Source organism: Mizuhopecten yessoensis, unplaced genomic scaffold (assembly GCF_002113885.1).
Source record: "Mizuhopecten yessoensis strain PY_sf001 unplaced genomic scaffold, ASM211388v2 scaffold5229, whole genome shotgun sequence".
Lineage (NCBI taxonomy): Eukaryota > Metazoa > Mollusca > Bivalvia > Pectinida > Pectinidae > Mizuhopecten > Mizuhopecten yessoensis.
In genome coordinates, this window is record NW_018405944.1 from 1,408,418 (window position 1) to 1,431,580 (window position 23,163).

The window sequence follows — 23,163 nt, forward strand, 5'->3', positions numbered from 1 at the left end:
TATTTATTGGAATGACCCAGCGATTTGATTAAAATGATATCGGAATTGTACAGGTTCATGCGGATATTTCGATACACGTATATGTCATCACTGGGATTGCAATTTTACCGAAAATTGATGTAAACCCTTAAATTATGTAATATTACTCTAAACATGTTAGGTTAGGTACACGTATTACTATACTGTAAGACGTTCTCTAGTCCCCGTGACAAATCATCTCTTCAAATTAAATCCTTTAAGAGCAAAACTGAAAACTGTCTCACTTCGTGAAATCTTCTAGTTGTAGTCAAATCGTACATAAAAAAAGAAAAAAAAGATGATATACAGTAAATAATAGTTCGTAATGAAATATTTTATATGTCCTTATTCTTACTATTCCTCTACTTCTTCCCCTTCCTTCTTCTAATTACCTTTTCTATCCCATACTGCATGCATGATTCCTCCTCTCATTCCCTCCCCCTTCCCATATCCCTCTTCAATTTATATCAGTCCTCTCCGCTGCACACATGACTTAAGTTTAAACACACAAACCGTCACTGAAGCGGTCAATGTTTACACTTGAGAGCGTGTCAATTTGTTTAGCGCTTCTCGTCATGTTTCGTGTACACAGTACTGTATTGACATTCAGTCATTTAGTCATTCGATGGCCGTGGCATACTACCACACTCTCGTTTTAATGTTCGTATCGGAGCGGGTAGTACAAAAATAAGGATATCCGTCCCTTAGCCTAGTAAGCTGGTGTCTAGTGATATAGCTGGGATCGAAACAGTAATCATTATCTTATTTTTATCGCTTTGTCGTGAATCTGTAATCGCATCTACAGAACGGATTTGATGGATTGTATTTCGGTATTGACATTTTAATGACAACATTGAAAAATAGAGGAAAAATAATGTTTTGATCAATAGCTACAATACAAAATCGCTGAAAAAAAACTATAATTTCCGGGAGGAGCTGTTTGACGGGATATGTAATTAGATCATATAAAACGATTAAAAGCGTCTTCGTTGAGCTTTCGGACGCTGATGGAATTTTGATTCCATGAATTACCCAGGAAATGAGCCGTATCGTGGATGTGATGTCTTTAATGAACGTTCAAGACAGTATCTGGCATTGAGTTAGTAATAAAACAGGATTCATTTTATGGATTTTAAGATTGTCCATGAATTTAACATTTAAACCAAAAATACGGACGAGAGGAAGATGTGAATAACGCTCTGTGATGATGTTATGAAAAAGACGACGAATGAGAGAAAAGTTCCAAAGACTTCATCACTTTTAATTATTCTTTCGTTTAAGATGGCGGTTTCGGATAATGATCCGACAATGAGGTAAAAATTTAGTCGAGAACCGACCGTACACACTGAAGCATGCGTTATTGTCACAATGCTTATCTCAATACAGCTCGTGCTTGGGATTGTAGCGATCAGCCTTCCCGTTATCCAAACGGTGGACCTCAGTTGTGACGAGAATGATATCTGCCAAGGAGAAGGTCCCATTCCCGAGAGGTCGTGTTGTAAAGGACTCGGAGGGGCCGAGTGTAGCCCCGGACACGCGGATTGTAATGAATTACTTGGATACGAGTGTTCAAGTCCGGAACATCGGCCAGCGTTTTGTACAGGTAAGATTAGGTTTGTGTTAAACCACAGCAATGATGCTGCACATTTTGTATTTTTGTTTAACAAAAATCGTTTAGTTTTAAAGTTATAATCACCAGCGAATGTTAAAAGGATATAAACAAAAAACATGTTTGCTGCATGTGTTGATTCCGGGATAAGAAAATAGTATTGCTGTTTGTTTAAAGTAGAGGGTAAAGTTAATAGGATTGTCACTTGTTTAACTTAAGAGTCATAAAAAGAAACCTAATATGTGTACATTTCTCTCTCCATTTATAGGGTAATTCGTCATACGATATAATCGCATAACAAATGAGAAAACTCTTTCGTACAATTAAAATGTGACCAAATAATCATAGATATGAAATATTTATATTTTTGTTTAATATGTCACAAAGAACTTCACTTTATCCACGCAGACAGTATCTAAAATTTCAATCAGAAAGCTAACCACCATTCTTACGAATTTCTACCACGTGATAGTAAACAATAGATCATATATGTGCTCTTCTCTCCTACCATAAGGCTACATAATCCGAGTGTTATAAGGGGGACTATTGTTCACACTCCCCAACAATTATTATAAATCATATTGTGATGTTAATGTTAATCCTTCATTTTAAACACAGTTGGATGTTTATATAAACGGATCACCGAGGTTGTTCAGGTATCACTTTTCAAAACAAATAAACTCGAATGACAAAAAATATACAAATCGATTTCATTTGATGCTCTGCACTCCTGTATTGCAACACCATAAAACTTTATGTGACGTTCGAAAGGAAACCATGCAATATAGTCTTTTTTGAAGTATAGTAAGTACAATTTATGATTAGTTTGTACTAAATACCCCTACGTTTGTAGGATTTCTGTTATATATTTAACACTCTAAATAACACTGAGAAATGATTCAGCGTAACCCGAGTTTCATCAATCTGTCTTCAGTGTGTCATTAATCAGTGAACCAAGTTACCATTCAAAACGATTTTTTTGTATGTGCCATGTTCGCAAGACAATAAAGGGATGCTAACCAAACATAAACAATGTTATGTGAGGGCTGTCTTGTGATCTCTTTGTAAAGATGCTGGTCATAGTACATCTTATCAATGGTGAGCTCTACCTCTATGCGTTTCTCGTATTATGAGGACGAGCCTGCATATTGAGATGGTTTTTACTGTAAGATAGTTCATATTCTCAACGAAATTGTATAGCGTTGGGCAACTATCTCTTTAATGATGTACCTAGTATGAAAAAACGAGGATGCTTCTTCTGCTGTTTGTGAAAGAATCGATTTATGTCCAATATCTGTTATGATAGTGTGAATTTCATACCAGAGCATCACCCAGTCTTGCGTTTTATCTGCTGCTCTCTGTAATAGTCTAGCCATGCAGTGGTGTGCCTAGGGCTTCCACGCGCACTGAAACGTCTGCTGGAAACCAAGAAGCACGTAGCATAATATGTTTACAGAGGGGAAAAAAAGCGTGCTTCTGTAGTATTTTGTAAAAATCCATAATGTTTATGATGTTTTGTTCCTTGAGGTGCAACTACAAAGTCTCCTGCACCTCAAACACTCTCATCCGTACAACTCTGTCAGAAAACGTATCAGAAAAAAATTATACAGTCAGAAATCCATGTTATCTTATCAATATCATACAACGGCATTGCCAGAATTACTGGAACGCCAAAAGTTGAAGACTAGATGCAACATCATTTTGATATACATGTATTCACATACTTGGCATGCCATCTTTAAGGACAATCTTCGATAGAATGACAAAAATGGTGTATCAGACAATGATACATGCATCTCATTTCTAAAACAGATTTAGAAAAAGGTTAAGTATCTTTTTATGAATAAAAAGTTGCATTTGGCTGGGAAATCACTGACATTTGAAAAATCTGTCTTGATTACACTCCAATGTTCCTTGAAGGGGCATCACGCTGAAACAACTATTTTTTTTTGTCTTTTTTTCAAATACTACATAAACATATCAAGGGAGACTCCTTATGGAAAATAACGATCGGAGTTGGCTGAAATAGATTCATAAAAATGATTAAATCTAAGATAATCATCGGTATTTCTACCTGTCTGACCAACGTTTTGTTCAGGGATTTCCCTCTACTAGCGCATGTGCATTGCACACCATTTCTTTCTAAACATATGACTGGCCGTGTGAAGTAAGCCAAAGTAAAGTGTTGTAACGTGTCAGATACGAAGCGAAAAGTTGCCAAATGGTCAAAAGATAGCGCAAGGAGTTCGTTACGGAATCATTATTACAGATGGGAAGTATTCAAAGGAGAAAATAACTGCCCTAGCAGTTAGTACGGTGCATGTATTCTTCCGGATAGCCGGTTAAGCTGAAATGGAATAGACAGAAATGCAAGCGCTGTTTATGTTATGAATGAATATCTAAAACTATTAACCTCACTAGTATACACTTTGCCTGAGTTTGAACACAGATGAACTTAGTTTAATATGTCAATGGGCATGTATCGGAGAGAAATTACTTTGTGTTTCTATAATTATACAGTGGTTTATGCGAAATGAAGGGATAAGTGACTGGTTAGTTTGATTTTGTCATGAGGCCTTCCAAGGGTTAACTGTTGTGATAGCCACGGCGTTTTCTGTCTCTGTCGGTACTCGTGATCGGGGTCAAATGATGAGATACGTGCGCTTTTAGATTTACATAAATTATAATATTACTGGGTTCAGTAAAATGGTATGATTTAATTATATTGCTGAATTAAACGATTTTTTGTTTGTTTTTACATACAATATTTAAATTAGTACTAATATGAATACCCGGCTTCCTCTGGCGCAAAGACGCAATATATATAAAAATATCTCTCGTCGTCAGAAAGCTACATTATCGCAGCCAGATTAAAAATGTCAAAATGACGGGCCAGAATGAATAACTGAGGAAGGAGAATCTACTTCTAGTACTTCGCGTAACATTTTTTTTTAAATCGTAATATTTCAACGGTTTATGTTTTCATATGTTGTTGTCTTAGAATGTATGATCATGTAACAACCTTTTCTCTATAAAGAATTAATTTTCAACTTCAGATAGAATCGGAATACGTATTGAAAACAGGGGAAGAAACATTTATTTACGTTGTAAATATGACGCGTGCTGCCGATAACTACGGCTTCTGTTTCGGACAAAAATGAAATGATTAAAGAAAAGTTGGCTCAACATAAAAAGGGTCCATTGACAAGAATGCGTTAATCTATGAAAAGTGTTGAAAAATTATAATTATCAAGTAGCTCAACACGTCCCATATCTGACACATATTCTACATGTACACATAGTGGTTTTGCCATACAGTTTAGTGTGTGTGATGGCTAATATGACTTACTAAGTGTTAGCGTATGGAGTTAGTGAAAGTGGAAAAGAGAGTATGCATACATTTTTATGCATGGTATAGAAAAACAATTGGCCAAAGATATTGAGTTGTACAATGTAATAAAAAAATCACAAACGTTTCTCTTTGTTATACGCGTGTAGTTTGTCATTGCATATATGCACCTTATGAAATTATTTGAAAAGGGATATTCGTCTCGTGAATATTTCTTTTTACAGAAAGGTTTGTCCTATGGTTGAAGAAAGGTGTTTAGCCCCGTACAGATATCACATTCCGGTACTAAATTCAATATTATACAATTATGGACTTTTGTGCTGGTGAATATGATGTGATATGAACCTGGAAGAGTGATATTGACTGAGGCGAAGCCTTTAATAAGCAATAAAATGTTCAAGTATGGGCTTGAGGGATATAGCATGTTTCTTGATCCCCGATACCAGAAACCGTTCTCATGCTAAAGCATGGATTTTCGCTCAAACCCAATTTCTTGTTCTGGTTACAATCTTATTTTGTCAAATATTTTGCCAAGACTTAAAACTTGACAAGACTTTAAGCCAAAAACTGTTTTCAATGTTTATATTTGATCTTATGATCATTTGACATGATTTTGGGTTTGAGCACACATTCCAAGCTGGAGCATGAGAACGGTTCCATGAATACGAACCTGGAAACTAACGCGAGAGGAGTAAAGTCTGGGAGTGTTTCTCGGACTAACGCTTATAGATTACCTACTCCATTGACAGCACAGTCAAGGAAAGAGCAAGAATAAAATCGATTACTTTTATATACACTGTATAAGATAGGAGATCATTAAATGTCATCAATCGGGAGATTTAGTGGAAATGACTTACCGCTAATCACATCTACACTGTGTGAAGTCGTAAAACATTGTGAGGTTGTAAATAAAACTTGAAAAAAAATATTGCAAACAGATTGGAGATTGGAGATCTTTGCCCTATTAACGTACATCGAGTGAAACGTTCTCAACATGGATATGGTGGTAAGAAAGGGTATACACATTGTAGCTCAGGTTATAAGGTATACGATTAAAGATGTAGTTCTATCATTGCGTTTAAAAAATTGGTACTGATTGTCTGGAAAATATGAGCTAAACTAGATCTTAAGAGATATTTTACATCAACAGACACCTTACTTGTTATATATTTCATGATATCATTCTTGATAAAACTGAAAAGTACAAATGCTTACTTAATGCTACCTCAGTAATATGTCAAGTATCTAAACTTTATGTTAGGTGCTAGATTTGGTACACAGCCAGAAAAAACATAGGGAGAAGGTACATTTAGGCAAGAGTACTGGCTTTCTCTTCGGCGGCCAGCTTGTGATTCGTTATATGTTTTTTTCATCTATAAAAAACCAAATTTGACACATAAGTGAATAAAGTGAAACAAGAGGACGTATTTAATTCAGGGTATGTGGTAATGGAAAAATCATTGATTTTTTAACACTTTAAAGATACTTAAGCAAAAACAATAAGACAAAACATTAATACATTTTCTTATTATGCAATGCAGTTAATGTATTTCTCCACACGTTGGTATAAAAACAGGTAAAATTTACGTAAATCTATCAAAAAAGTCCTCTTACAAAATGGACGTATTTATACAGTTCATTCAAATTTCAATATACATTGATGGTAAAAAAGAAAAAGTAATAGTCTTATCTACTAATTCCTTGTACATTCAAGAATATATTCTATTTTATGACATGCATGATCGTTTTGGAACAACTAATCCCACTTGTACATGAGCGATGAGAACACCTTACATTGTATACTGCATAACTGTCCAAAAAATCAATAATATTGCTTCATTTCTAATTGAATCAGGTTTGCATAGCATCAAGTGCTATTCATCTTGCGTACATTTTACGCACGGTGCTTATAATAAGATTTGGTTTAACATATTGACCTGTATTGAATTTCCGTCCTGTTGAAATCAATAGAGTGACCTAAACGCGAAAAAAAAAGGAAAATCAAGGAACTTTTATTACGAATGCTCTTCATTCCAAAACCCTATGTAAACAGAGGCAAAACTTGATGTTCCGAAAATGTCATCATTTTATACCGCCATGCGTAACACCCGTCAATTTATGCCTTAATTGTGGAAGAGTGTCGCGGTCACCATGCAATGATTACACTATCACTGGACATGCATCGCCTAAGATCCATTTAATGATAAATTTGGTTATCGTGACGACAGTCAACTTTTCCTCAGCGTAGATTATAGTCTTTCCGATACAATACCCTGAGAATATGTCAATACGACGTGTTTATCAGGACATCTGATTCTTGAAACAGATGTGTAAAGCAAATGGAAGGTGTACATCTTTATAACATATTTACAAATCAATAAATCAAACACAGGTCTATGCTCTGTTGCTATCGCTTGCAGAGATAGACAAATATTTGCTTGATAATTCGTTGAGTTTTTTTTTGTCCTTAATTAAAAAATACTAAATACATGAGGATAAAGCCAGAACCTTTGATAAGACGCTACATTTAAACCTCCCTTAAATACCATCTGTCTATCAAGACCATCTCTTTATCAAGATCGTATGTTAAATTAAAGTCATTTCATATCGCTCAGTGTCATTTGATGCTTTTTTTGTCATCAGGATTGACTGCAATTAGGATAGAGAAAATATCCAAGAAGTTGGACAAAAAATCGAATGCACTCTAATACATGTAGATAATAAAAGCAACCGAAAGATTGAAGAAATATATACCAATTTGTCAAAACTCTAATTAAAAAAGAATAAGATAAGGGATATGTGAATTATTGGGTAAAATCCTGTTAAGGCTGTAAGAAGGCCGATATTTAGCAGAGAAATATTTTTAAGATATATCCCCGAATCTGGCATGTGTTTACTCGTGTATTATATATTATATGGAATCTAGGCAAGCAAGTTATAATTACAAAAAAAAAAAAAAGATTCACGATTCATTCAAAATATAAATGAGTTGTAACCGTTTTGCGGAAATGATATTAAGATTCTTCGATGACTAAGTATTTGTTCGCCGTTTAAGATCACTGATGACCTACTTGAGCTCCCCCTTTTAGAGTATTCGTTATGTGTGATACATGTATTGCCGGTGTTATAGGGAAATACGGTTGTTCGAGGGGAAACAACGAATCATGTTACCCTCTCACAAAAGCAATTAATTGTTGTATTATACCGAAATAGACCGATAACAAAACAGTAAAGATTACAAGGTTTCGCGCTTATGTTAATAACGTTGCTGTCCACTTCTATCATTCGGAACTCTGAAAAACTCAACTCGACTATTGTGGTGCTTCCTGTTATTTTTTTCTCGAGAAATTCCGAATGAGGGACACATGACCGCGAAAACAATGATTTATTTCCTCGGCGTGAGATCAATAGTATTCAAATAGACACGTTATAACGTGAATGAGGTATATCAATATGTTTTGGTGTTGACGTTTAACTGTTCAACACACAAGAATGATTGCGTTTTCCAGCTTTTCAATATAGTGTCCGACTCGATTTGTTCACTCTGTTCCAGGTGGTTGTTACTAGCGTTCTGTCTTAAATCTGACGTCGCTTCTAAAGCTTTTCTTCTTTGACACATGTTTTATTGTTGAAAGTTACATTTAAAACAATGGAAAAAGAATGTTCAGAACTCAGATGACAAATCACACTTTAAATCGAAATATTTCTTATTATTTATAAATGATATACTATGTAGTAATTGTCGTGCTGATGTTTATACTTACACACAGAATGGCAAAACGCCAATTTAAAGAAGGCAATATTGGTTTTTACAAGATCGCAATTTTAACGTTCACGTGTTAAAAAAAATCTTCAAATAACCTCAAGACAGTTGTCAGAAGATGTCATTTTTACACAGGGGAAAGTTTTGCGATTGATATACTATAAGTAGTCCGAATTATTCTGACGTTTTATCGACTTTTTTTATATCGGTCTGTCGTCGATTAACGTCAGAACTCCGCCCTCTATAATATGCGGGAAATAAGCGACCCGCGCCCGGGTCTCACTTCAAACTGATATTTAAGAAATAAATCGTCATTTTCACACACATGTCGCACATGGATCGAAAGATCTATTCTTTATGCACAAGATGAACATAAATTACATGCCTCCAACAACCAATACAATCACTAAAAGCATATTTTTTCAAACTTACTCTGTTTTATTCTAGTTTTTTTAAACCCCCGCCTTCTAATGCCACGTGACTAAAATCTCGCCGACCTACGTCATAACGTTGGGAAATACCTTCAGTAACGCGAGATCTTGTCAAGTCATGTGACATTGCTCATGCCCTAATTTCCATTAAATACATGGGTTGGAATAAAAAAACGTTGGAATATACTTTTCATAATGATCTTTGAAACATGTTATTGATACCACCTAGTGGTTTGAAGTTTGAAGTGCGACCCGGGCGCGGGTCGCTTTTTTCCGCATATTATAGAGGGTCGGAGTTCTGACGTTAATCGACGACAGACCGATATAAAAAAGTCAATAAAACGTCAGAATAATTCGGACTACATTATAGGCTGCCCTTTTGTTTGCAATCGGACTAAATGTACATTTGTTCAGAATATTTGTTTGCCAATTTGTCCATTAAGTCTGCAGGTAGTCCACAACCTTTATAATCTCTATTAATCCCATGGAGAGTTTAGAGCTCCTTGTTATGGTTCTCGTGAATAATTACTCTGTTTCCCTAAATGGTTTAGGACTATAAATACTACTTCTTCGTTGTTATGTTGTTTTAAATAGGATAAACAGTTTGAATGCTTTCTATGAAATTTTCATATCGAAACTTATTTGTTATTGTTAATATAATGTTTACAATGCCATACAAATGGGTTTCTTGAATATTTCAGGAATTAAAAAATTAAATTATCTGATGTATTCCAATTGTACTTCTTTAAAATATCTTCTTTTTGTAGGTCCCATGTTGGGAAATAACTGCGAATCAGTTAAAGGATTAAATCTATTAACAGATGACTGCATGGCAGTATTCTGTAGTTTCTATGGCTTCTGTAAAACATTTAACAGCTGGTGGCATTACACAGGTTGCCCAAGTTACTACGAACCATCAAAGACAGTTTTGGGAATAATTCAGTCGGATTTACTTTTAAGGTCATCTCAATTAAGCTATAATCTCTCTCAAAAGACCATCATTTTGTCATCTCACAAAGCAGTTTGCAATATATCAACGCTCTATTGGGAGACTTTCTCTTTTATGAGACTACCACCTCAAGTATCTTAATGCAGGAATATTTGTGACCAGCATTTTCTTCTGTTTATTTCAACTGTGCTTGATGTTGTTCTTTTTCAAGTATTGCTTTGGAATACTTAGTATTTTCTAGGAGTATTTCGATTTTGTAGCAATCGTTACATTCAGTGAGAACCTATGGTATGCTTCCTAAGACTATAGCCATGTTAAAATAGAAGATAAATCAAACACGGGATGCTCCAAGAGACGTGGAGTTTCGATAGTGATGAGGATAAAGGTCGGATGTCCCTAGGGTAAACTTAAATATTCCCGACAAGGAGACAACCCTATTAGTTGGTATGTACTGTCTGTGCTTTTAACACTTGACACCCTGTATCGTCAAACCATGCTGGAATGATTTTAAAAATAAGCCCTGTTGATACGACGAATGACTGTTGAAGATACTGGAATTATCGATAACTTTCTGATGCCCTCATACGTTCGTGCCCGCCTCAGTATTAGGACATGATTCTTAATGTCAAAATGCCATTTTCAACGCAAAAGAAATATATTGTATGTTCGTGTCCGATCACAATTTGTGGTGAATAAAGCAGTCAGCTCTTTCGGTGAAATCGGATAATTTGATACCAAGACACATTAACAGTTAACAAACATAGTGGCTCCGGAGTTTAGGAATCATGGGCTTTTACAAAGGACTCATATTTGTATGTCATTTCTTATGTCATATTTTAATGTCTGCTCTTCAGATGCATTTCAGAACAAAGAAAGCAGTTTTGATGCATTTCCATATTTCGATGTCCTCCTTCGAATCAATTAAACAATTCCAATACGGCCGCCTTTTTTCCATGACACGCTTTCCGTTAGTGATGTGCTTAGTGAGAAGGATGCTCCATTGATTTTTGGAGAACTGGAAGAGTATTTTGGAAAGAAGCAATCATTATGGACAACAAACCTGTCTCTATGACCAATACAAAATCCATTTCCCGTCAGTAAACACAGCTTTGATGCCAAACAAATTGTACAAAATGTGGTGATCGTTGTTACAAAAAGAAAGACGAATTTCAAATGATGTGTTGGTTATTGTTTCAAGAAACCAAACCACTCTTAGGAAAAATAGAAACAAAGTAAACTTCAAAAGCTTTGTTCGTGGAAACAAAACAAAAACAAATTCATGATGTTTTCCATTGTTCCTCCTGGGTATAGGCAAAAGCAATACAAATACCATGTTATATAAAAAAAAATAAAAATAAACTGGTTAGTATTCTACAAGGCTGACGCCATAAACCAGGTAAACGCATGAACGTTAAATAAGTACCTTTGTTTTACCACGAAGATTGACAAGCTGACGAACCACCAGAACATAAAACAAAGAAAAATGCTAAAGCTGCTCTGTCGACCAAAGAAGGGTGTTGGTTTTAGGTAAGCGAAGGGTTTAAATGTCGGACGAGTCTAGGTGAGCATGATGACATACGTTATCCGTTCAGTTGTTCTTATCAACGCCGTCACATTTGATTCATTGTCTCCCTCTGTACATTAATGAATGTCTCAGACGATCACTTGTGACTCGATTTGAGTAGGTGTTGCTAGATGGGTTTAAGTGTGTTAAATCTTTTTTTTTAATTATCCTCTCTTTTTGAGTGTCAATAGTCACCCGTTGATACATCAAATTCATAGCTATAGACAGAACAATATTAAATAAAATAAATAAATATACAACATTTGATATAGCGCCCTATATAGCTAACATAAGCCACTCTAAAGCGCTTTACAGTACATAGATACACAATTTTATACAGTCAATACGACGATTAGCATATATATATTAATCAATACAATAGTAAGGACTCCGCAGGAGCTGCCTTATCAGGCGCTAACTACTAGTCATATGCCACTTGTCTAATATCCCCCTATGTGTGTATGCCTGGGTGTGTGCTGGAGATGTATTATGTTCTGTTTGTAGTGGGGTCGTTCTTCCAACGATATCATATATTCGTTGTGATAAGATTGTTTAGTTACTGGATACGAAATTAATATGGTTTGTGATGAATAAGATACTGGTCTCACATAAGAGGACTATTATTGCTATGGTTTCATGGCCGAATGATCAACTTCTCCCCCCAATATTCCAAACGAGAGCCAAACGTGACTTCCGTATTGTTTGATCAGTTTTTGATCGCGTTCGTATTATTACTCATTTCAGTACATAACCTGATAACTTGAAACGCAGTTTAGTTGGTCTGCATAGTGACATTGCAGGGCAAATGTAAATATAACATTAACGTAAGCATGTTAGGGGTTGAATACAGCTAGTCCAGGTATTATGACTAGGTTATATACCTCTAATGTATGCATGTTCAGGTGAATACAGCTAGCCTAGGATATACCTCTAATGTATGCATGTTCAGGTGAATACAGCTAGCCTAGGTATTATGTACAGTGGGTCAACCTCTAACGCACCAATACTCAGGGTTGAATAAATCTAATGAGATATTATGAATAGCGTTTATACCTCTAAAGTACGCAGTACGCATGCTCAGGGTTGAATACAGCTTGTCTCGGTATTTAACTCTAATGTACAATGTGCATACAGCCTTTTCTTGAGGAATGTTTTTTTTTTTATCCAGATGTTTTCGAAAAATGCCATGTTTTTCAAAGACAACACAAATTATCTTAAAAGTATTTGATATCTATGAAATTACATTTCAAGACTCCTAGCATGATTTAGTAACAGAGTCAAGACTCAAGAGTCATATCAGTCCAAAGCTCATACAATGAGCATCCTTAACAAGCAAACATATGTTAATACCAGAGCAATCTTAAAATGCCACATGTCATTTTAGCTCAAATATATTTCACATCATTATATTGTTCGCCCCCTAAGATGGTACTAAAATAATTTTTTTCTGAGAAATCTCAACGTAAAATATGGCATAGCACTATCTGGAGATATAAATGTCTATATATAGTAACACGTAGTTACAAAAAATATTTTACAGCACACACCCGTAGTGTACCCAAACGACTCACATTATGATTTTGTGGAGACAACACACAGGTGTCTCCAAATCTGACCAATCTCTTTTAAGGTATAAACCTACAACTTACAACGAAGATTAAAACAGGGGGTACCCATGTATAACTCGTTTCAACTGATAAACAGCAGGTAGAGGAAACTTCAAAACTATTTTACAGCAAACTGCTATTCTGTGATACATGAATCTTTGGTTATTGTAGGTTATTTCGTGTTGCAGGTCATAGCGCTCGTGAAACATATAAGAACTATACGACATTTGAAACACACAAAGGGGAAAAAAGAAATATCAAGGGTGAAGCAAAAGAAAACACCAGAAAACGAAGAACAACAAAACAGCACGAAAAATATCTTGACCTTAAAAAATAGAACATGATTAACTTAATAAAAATAAATCATTAAAAATAAGTAAAATTAATAAATAAATTGGTTGATTCATAAAAAAAAAAGAATAAGACCAGGTATTGCCGGGAAAATGTCTACTGCCTCACAGTGGACACCCATCAAGTTAATTAATCTAGGTCAAAACCAAGTGACATCATGTCCTCACATCGAGAACTCCGATAGTTCCGGTAGTGCTAGAGTTCCATTAAAAATAAATTTTATTTATTAAACTCACGCGACTAATGAACAGTTTGTAAAGTAAAATAATGATAACTTCGTGTTAATGTCCAAGCAAAATCCGGTTTAGATATCACGTAAAACACGACCCTTGAGATTGTGTTACCTATAGTGTATAGTATGCACTGAATCTGCCAGTTTACGTCTGCGAAATAGCCATGCGCTCTTTTTAGATAACAGCGCTTGCCAAATATTCATTGTGACTTAAATCCAGAAAACTGAAAAGAATGCAATAAAAAGGGAAACGGAAAACCATTATCGAGGACGTTCATATTATAAATATTGTACTTTCGATTTCGCAAAGCCGACCATGTGTTAGAAAAGAATGGTCGACATTTTATAGCTTAATATGGAGATATGTAAATTTGCCAATGGTAATTTAGAATTTCCTAAACCCGTAGACGAAGCCTCAAGTTCAATTATAAAAACATCGAGTTGAACGTAGAGTGTATGCGGGTTGATAGCGAACCAAATATAACTGTTTGATGCTGAATAGAAATGTTATGTAATTTTATTAAAGCTATGACTTTGTTTTGGGAAATATCCAACGTAAATTAAGGTTTAATCCCCAGAAGAAAAACGTTCTGATGTGTGAGATGGAAACAAAATGATGATTGACAAAAGGGATCCTATCAGCGTTAAGAGATCATTGACATTGTCGCTTTGCATGCTTACTTCTGAATAAACGTTCATCGATATATAATAAAAGAAAAAAGTACTTTGAATACTGGTGCCCGCATACGGTTTTATCCCAACGAAATGCCATATTAGGAAACGCAACGAGACAGTTCGGAGGGAAATAGAGTTCAGGCATGATAAATAGGCAATACCAAACGCATGAGTTCATCTGAGGTCTCAGATTGCACAAGTAAATATATATCCCTTCACACAATAAACGAATGTTCCCTGTCAATATCTGTTTGTGTTTCAAATGTATATAAGTGTGACAGTTTCTATAAACTAGTGTTACAATAGTACATGTAACAATCATAATTGCAATGTTAAGCAGTCATCACCGTTTCTGCATTGATATATTTGTTTGGGGCTTAAACTTCCGTTCCTCTGTTTCAACATCGAATTGTATTCTCATAACTGCTGCCAAATTGCCGTAAGAACTTCTAAATGTCTTTCCCACGAATGTCTTTCATACAATTGTCTTTCCACTTGTTAAGTGGTTTCACTCTCAAATCGAACTCCACTTAGTGTTTGAACACGTAATGGGGTGACTCCACGATCATGAGATTTGTAATTTTTGACATGTTATACAAGTCGATACAAAATTATCTCTTTAAAGTAGTTTTTGCATCTCTGGTTGATGATTATTGTCCTTTTGTTAAAGCCCGAGGTTTGCTCTGTTCTTGACAAAAAAAGGAAGCGATGAAAGATACAGTAACAGAAACCCTTCAATTAGTAAAAATGTCGTTTATTCACTCTAAACGACGTCAACAATTAACAACTAATTATCAATGGTTGTATCATACTGAGGCCGATTACCCCAAGAGTGAATTACCATTCAATCACAGATATTGGTCATACACGGATTAATATTGCACAATTCTAATTTGCCAAGAATGTTGGGTCCTAAGCAACCTGCTTCAACAAATCAAATACAAGTATCAAGAAACTTTAACAGTAAAATGCAACTGAATACGCCAAGGTACAAATCATCCTACAGAAGAAACCAGATTGCAATCATAAGTTACTGTAGGATACAGAGCACTTGGAAATTATGTTTTGAGTGCAGGTAGCAAAGACCAGGAAACCAATTGTTCCAGAGATTCAGCCAGTCATAACTACACAAAGCCATGGTTACATATATCTAGAATGAACCTCAAAATATGACATACAATGAAAACAATCTCATGCTTATCCATAGTATGATGTCTGGGTCAAACATTGGAGGCGTTGGGGAGGTGGTGGTTATATGTTTTCACTACCACCTGTTGAAGATTCGGACAGTTATCGTGTGCTCCACTGTTAAAAGAAAGAAAACTGCAATGAAGGGGAGATTACCATGTCGTCAATTTCCGTAAGGTAGCACATTAGCAATCATTTGCCTCTATAATAACAAAAAATAAAGGTCGACCATAAAATATTTTAACCGATGCAAATTGTAATGAAATCTACAAACAAACTCGCACATTTATCATCTCTTAATTATTGACCATTGTGCTTTTCTTAGCTTACACTTTTTGGGTATTTGTCGGCATATATTTTATGTCGAATAGGAATTTTTTGACATTTGAAAGCTAACAGTTACTTGAACAATTGGCAGTAAACAATCTATCGACATTGCTTCATTTGTCTCCCTAGGGCATTTATTTCATTAGCGCGTGAATATTGGTTTATATCGCTCCCGATAATATGCAACTCCAAAAAAAGGTATTATACAGCTTTATGTTTCAAAATCTTCTGTGTTTTAATTGTTGTCGGACATAAGCTATACTTCTAGCTTGAAAGATAACAAGACGTATATAATCATTCTTAAAATTTGCACTGGACCTTCTTTCACATGAATATTAAACGATTATCGAAACAGTGCAAATTAAAACCACGCCAAAAATATACAATTAGAGTGAAATTGGGAATGGTTTATAATTGCCCCTGTTCATCTATTGATGTTAAGGCTGTGTTTATCAATCTTCCATCTGTTGATGTTAAGGCTGTGTTTATCAATCTTCCATCTATTGATGTTAAGGCTGTGTTTATCAATCTTCCATCTATTGATGTTAAGGCTGTGTTTATCAATCTTCCATCTATTGATGTGACAATATATGTGCCTCAATAACTGATGGTTAATAAACATTTAAGGTAGGAAGGTTTTATGAAAATAAAAAAGGAATTATATAAATTGGAAAAAGAAATGAATTGCCAAAGCTTTTGTTTGTTTTGTACATAAACCTATTCACCTTTTATATAATATAGTTGTGTCATCTATCACAATCAACTTCATACCGTGACATTTAGCAACAGTATGGATACATCATCACCTACCTACCTCGCCGAACGTCAATAACGACTACGTATGGCAAACGTGGTGATTTTACTTTCTTGAACGTTTCCCCAGTTGCTTAACCAGAGTGCCAAGCATATTGAACTTAATTATCACAACTGATTCGCTTCTAAGGAACGTGTTCGACGTATGTTTAAAAAGAATAACCATTTTTCTGTCAACATCAATCTAGAAGTGTCAATGATGGTATCTTAGCCTGATTTTTAATCTATAAATACACCCAGACTTGCCCTTTTAAAGAAAGAAGATATCATTAAGGGTGTAATATGAGGGCAGGAAATGCTTACCTGCTCAGAGAATCTGATTCTTACTTTATTTTTTGAGATTCGCTATACTTTCCATCTTTTATAATGACCCCTCGGTTCCTGTTGTTGTATTTGCTAATTTGCTAATTCCATTTGAGCCTGACCCTTCTGAACTTTCATTCAAAAAATGATAATAGGCTATCCTACAACAATTGTTTTCCTATATACTTACTTATCTATCATCGCCAACAGGACGGCTTATAACTTAGCTGTTAAGCGATAAGCGTTAGGATTTAGATTTTCTTTCCTATGTTAAACTTTCCCTTTCTTGATAGTGCTCCCCCTGTTCCCAAACCTCAGGTGTAAGAGCGTTACTGCTAATTTGGTATTCAAGAGCTTCTTACATCATGCTTTGAAAGATGCAGGGTTTCGCGAGATGTAGGTTGGTGGTGACTGTTGGTAACTTTTCTGGTCGCCATCTTATTCTCCTTGGTAATTTTTGATATTGTGTGTTGACGCTGAGGTTATTTTTGTCCTTGTGCGTTAACGCCGCGGTAAAATCTGTCTTTGTGCTCTGACATTGTGGAATATTTTTCCACTATTTCGCTTCATGAGGAATCATTAGCGCGAATTTACATTTCGTTATAACAACGTTCAACTCTAATAGAGAAAACGGATAATTTTTTTACAGAAGTGACAATGTGAAGAACATTGATACCCAATAACAAATTTCAATCGGATATGTTTTGCATATTTTCCAACTTATTCATTTGTTTTTCTACTCAAATGCTTTGGCTTCCAAATAATCTTTTGCAAATCCAAATTTCTGATAAATGTTGATAGAAATGCTTTGACAGTTGTGTAAGATAGCGGAAGCAAACCAATTTTGTTAGAGTTTAATTTCCTTCTCAAAGCGTTTTCTCATTCCAGCAAATGATAGGTTTGGAATTTATTTTTATTTTATTATAATAATTGTCGAACAAAATTGACTTTTACTGTATCCGCAATCTTATCAACAGCATATATATGTAGACATTAAGTTTGTCGACGCCAAATGCATAAGTGTTTTGAATACAATTGGCTAGTTTGCGTCAGCTGAAGATCTACATACGACCATGACAATTTTCCTGGGGCCTAAGGCAGTTAACTAATCTGCATAGCTATAATGTTATTAAATTTGCCTATGAATATGATATTATAGAAATACGTGCATGTATCAGTTTAATAGCAGACCTGCTTAATGTATATCTTCATAGACATACTCATGCTTTATAAAAAAGTAAAAGAGGTAATGAAAGGTTTACATTAAAGCAAATTCCTAGATTCGCGTCTGCATAACATAGATTAAGGCACAAGGAGCTTGATTTATTTCTAATCAATTAATAAATTAATCCTTCAATCAATCAACTTACCAACCGATCAACCAAACAACCTATCAACCAGCCAACCAACCAATATATGTATAGAAAAATCGATTTTGGAGGTCAAATAATTGAATATGAGAAGTGTGTTGCACTGCTCTGTAATAAAACCCATTATAGCTACCACTCCGCTCTTCAAGACCTTAGCGTATAGTACGATTGTCGCCTTTTATATGGCAGGACTGTCTTTCAAACATTCATAAAATACGAACGATGGGGCTTTAATTTAATCAGTTTCCATTCAGGAACAAAAAGCAAATTGTATTCTTCCAAGACGCTGAGCTACGTTTGAAATGGAAATATATTACCAAGATAAAGTGTTTACAAGAGACACATAATTTCAAAGGAAACAGTATTTATGACTGAGAATGACATTTTTGATTTCCTTATTTGAAGATGATCTTATCAGAGGAAAGAGTTTAAAGACAGGCGTCCCCTTAAGTTTAGAAATTCTTTAAGACTATATCATAGAAAAGAAAGATTAAATAAGAGAGAAAAAAATAGCTACATGTCTCTGATGTAGATTGCATTTTTGTTTTTAAACCTTGATTTATTTATGTTCGTCGGCCCTAATAGCAGAACAAGCTTCGATCATAAGATAAATACACTGTCACTGGGTCATTGTTTTCCTCAATCCTACAGGGATAGATAGCGCTCGTGATGTTATGATTTGTGATACATTGTCATGATAATATCCGCGAACAGCGTGCTAGTATATATATAACTGCTTGTATATAATCTGCGTCACAGTTTCCTATATAAACTGTATAATCTGTATTTCAGGTTCTGATTCTTTCTTAGATACATTAAATTAAATGATTATATCTTCTTATGATACCCGTACTTCCTTTACCGTATTACCATCCAAGTGACTAAAGAGTGTCATAACGATCGATACAAACTTAACGCCACGTTGCCACGTCGAAATTTTGACATTGTAGTCAAGTCACGTTGAGTCGTTCAACATGTAATAATGTTGAAATTGTTTCACTTTATACCATTTTGAAAGAGTTCATCCTAAGTAACGTTGAAATGGTCACCCTAAGTAACGTTGAAGTGCTCGCCCATAGTAACGTTGAAGTGTTCACCCTTAGTAACGTTGAAGTGTTCACCCTTAGTAACGTTGAAGTGTTCACCCTAAGTAACGTTGAAGTGTTCGCCCATAGTAACGTTGAAGTGTTCACCCTTAGTAACGTTGAAGTGTTCGCCCTTAGTAACGTTGAAGTGTTCACCCTAAGTAACGTTGAAGTGTTCACCCTTAGTAACGTTGAAGTGTTCGCCCTTAGTAACGTTGAAGTGCTCGCCCATAGTAAAGTTGAAGTGTTCACCCTTAGTAACGTTGAAGTGCTCGCCCATAGTAAAGTTGAAGTGTTCACCCATAGTAAAGTTGAAGTGCTCGCACCCTTAATAACGTTGAAGTGTTTATCCTTAGAAACGATGCAGTGTTCATCCTTAGTAACGTTAAATTGTTTATCCTTAGTAACGATGAAATGTTCACCCTTAGTAACATTGAAGTGGTCATTCTTAATAACGATGAAGTTTCCACCCTTAGTAACAATGAAGTTTCTATCCTAAGTAACGTTGAAGTGTTCACCCTATGTTATATTTTTGTGTTTAACCTGAGTAAACCTGAGTAACCTAGAAGTGTTCATCCTGTAGTGTAGTTTACGTATTCATCCTTTAGTGTTCACGCTGTAGAAACGTTAACATGTTCACCCTGAAATATCGTTATAATGTACCTTTATTATAGACTCCGCAAATGTGATTAATATCGACTGGTCTTTGACGTACAAAATTACTTTAGATGATATCTACACTCGTAAAACCGTCATCCAATTTGTTCCGGATCTTTCTTGCTTCCACTTCTATCATCACCCTCATATAGCATTAGGAAAAACATCAAATAAAGTACATTTTACCTCAAAATTGACGTTTACACTCGGAAGATTGCAAGTGAAACATCTTGCAGGAGCCGATGTTAAATTAAACCTAACAGAAACTGCCAATACTGTCGTTACCTTCTATGTTGGGGGTTGATGAGGTTGCTGACAAACAATTCAAAGGACACCACATTGGAGATGTGTCCTGTTAATCAAATTAACTCATCTTCAGCACATATTTACACGTAAAATGTCACGCTGTTGTTTGTTTGATGAAACACGTTCAATATTAAGTTGATTGAGAATAATAATGATGTTTTGGTATTATTGAAAAATTGATGTTTGTTTTAAAATGATATACTTTCATTAACAAAGAGTATATCTTGTAAATGTATTGTCAATGAGTACAAAGTAATTAAATGTATTTTTCTTTGGAATGTTTTCTTAGGATGTATATGTTTTGCCTCTAAATTGTAACGTTATACATAAATCAACAATACACTTATGTATGTTCCACTTTAAAGATGGAACCAACCGATACGCTTGCCGTTAACGTTAAAGTAATAAACAAACACCCAACGCCTGTCAGTGACTATTTATCCACTGCGTTAAATCTTTAGACAGCCAATAGACATTAAGCTAGAAAGGATGTGTTGTACCTATGACGTCAGTATCATTGAATTATGTCTTTCGACTTGATTCCTTAAATGAGTATAGCGACTTCGAAGATCGCATGATGTTATATTTCGGAGGGGGCTTATTTTGTCACGTAAAACAACACTTAATTGTATTCAGAAAAATGAGCTACACAACGGACAGGGGTAAACACTAATCAAATGTCTTACAGTCGAGATAACCATTGTTTTCTTCAATATATAAAAATTGAGTACAAAGAAAAGCATCGTACACGGAGTATTTTGAGATGTCCTGAAGTACTAATATGATATTCTTGTCATTTTTGAGATTCGTTTTTGTGGAGAAGTGTTAATTAAATTGAACACACACCCGTGATTTACATGAATCACTTTAGTGTTCAGGCTGTCGATATAATGGGGGGAAATAAAAAGGAATGACAGATGGTCATAGAATAAAGTACAACTCCGCGACTGTCATGGAGGGCAATTCCTGTTTAACTTACCGAGATATTCTAACGTTCGTACCTGCTATGAATACATCGAAAACAGTCCTTAGACACTGTGAATATAAATTCCATGATTATCAGGTTTCCGTCATAAGACATTGAGCGAATTATGACATTGAAACAGTCTCAGGAACGCAGTCTCTCGTTTGCTCAGCCAGACTTTGCCTAACGGTAGTCTCGCGAACACTATGAGAGGCTTAAAAAAGATAACACTGACCATGGTTATTAATGCTTTATGCACTACAATAAACATGAAAAACATTGAGTAATGTCCGTCAAAGCGTCAAGATAGCACTCTCCGAAACGCCAAAACAAAAAAAGTTTTACGTAATACAAACTGTTATGTATACAAATCCGTCTAAAATAAAAATAAAAGTAAATTATACCAACACAATTCTCCCTGACCATGTTATCATAATGATGCTAACGTGCTATATCAAAGCATTATGGATATGTTAGTCAATATATTTTTATTTTTATTTTGGAGTCTGGGAGATCTGTGTTTGAAATTAAGACTTCATCGTTCTACTGTCAAAGTTTCATGTTGTTTGAACTTCGTGTACAATATGTACAGCAAGGGAAGGCTATTTTCTTTGCTAGTATTGTATGTCAAACATTGATTATATCATTAAGACTTTATTTAATAAATTGTTTTATTTTTGAAAAAGTGATAACTCATATAGAAACCGTGTATCACCCGCATCTCCCACGATTCACTTGTAACGGCACACTATGTATTTAGATTTCTCTAATGTAAGAGAATTAAAGAGGAGAACTACCACGATTTATGTATGTAATAGTAACGGCTGACTTTGCTTTATTGTCCTTTGTGGACCCTATATGAACTTCAAAGACCAGAATTCTTGCTTTCGCTGTAAGGAAACACGTGTAAAATGATAAAATAACATTCGTGTTGAAATGCATTGAATTTAACTTCAATTTCACCTCAAAGTGATTTTATTGATGGACTATTTTGTCCCTGTTAATCCAATAAAAATACATCAAACATGATCGAAGGTTGGCATCATATTTTACGCCCCATTTGTTTACAAAACGTTTCATGTCATCTGTTCAAATATAGCCTAACAGAGCTATCTCCAATCAATTTAATAGTATTGCGTTATATCACGTGATCCCATGAATGTTGAACTAAACACAGATCGACCGAATTACCTTGCGTAGAGATCGAAGTGCGTATAGTGTTGATTTTGTCTGACAGAACGAGAAACGGACTTTCTGAAGAAACATAATCATGATTTGCATCTTAACAATCCGCATGATAAATATTTGGCTATTTCAGCAGACAAAGCATCTAATAACTTAATCCTTGTCTGCAAATTCTATCATTTGCTGCATGCAAAATGGACCAAAGCTTGCCTGTTAAGCAAGGAAACCCTCCTCATACATTTCTTAATATTTTGAAAGACGAAAAACTAATTATTCATGCTTCTGCATTGCAACCTTTCCGATTACCGATTCGTGGAAAGGATAAGGACCTGCCTCGTTTGTATTGGATTCCGAAACATGACAAGAATGCTTATTCACAACTTTTTATCGCTAGATGAGTTAGTCGCTCAATCAAGT

General features: G+C 35.1%; 1 protein-coding gene across 1 annotated transcript in view; it reads left to right on the forward strand.

Annotated features, from left to right (window-relative positions):
* The first annotated feature begins 656 nt into the window (after positions 1-656).
* The window catches only part of LOC110450444, a 58,642-nt gene continuing 36,135 nt past the window's right edge, over positions 657-23,163 (forward strand). Inside the window, exon 1 of the mRNA XM_021497979.1 lies at positions 657-1,621. Coding sequence (XP_021353654.1) covers positions 1,387-1,621 — 235 coding nt within the window. The 5' untranslated portion in view covers positions 657-1,386. The remainder of the gene's footprint in view (positions 1,622-23,163) is intronic.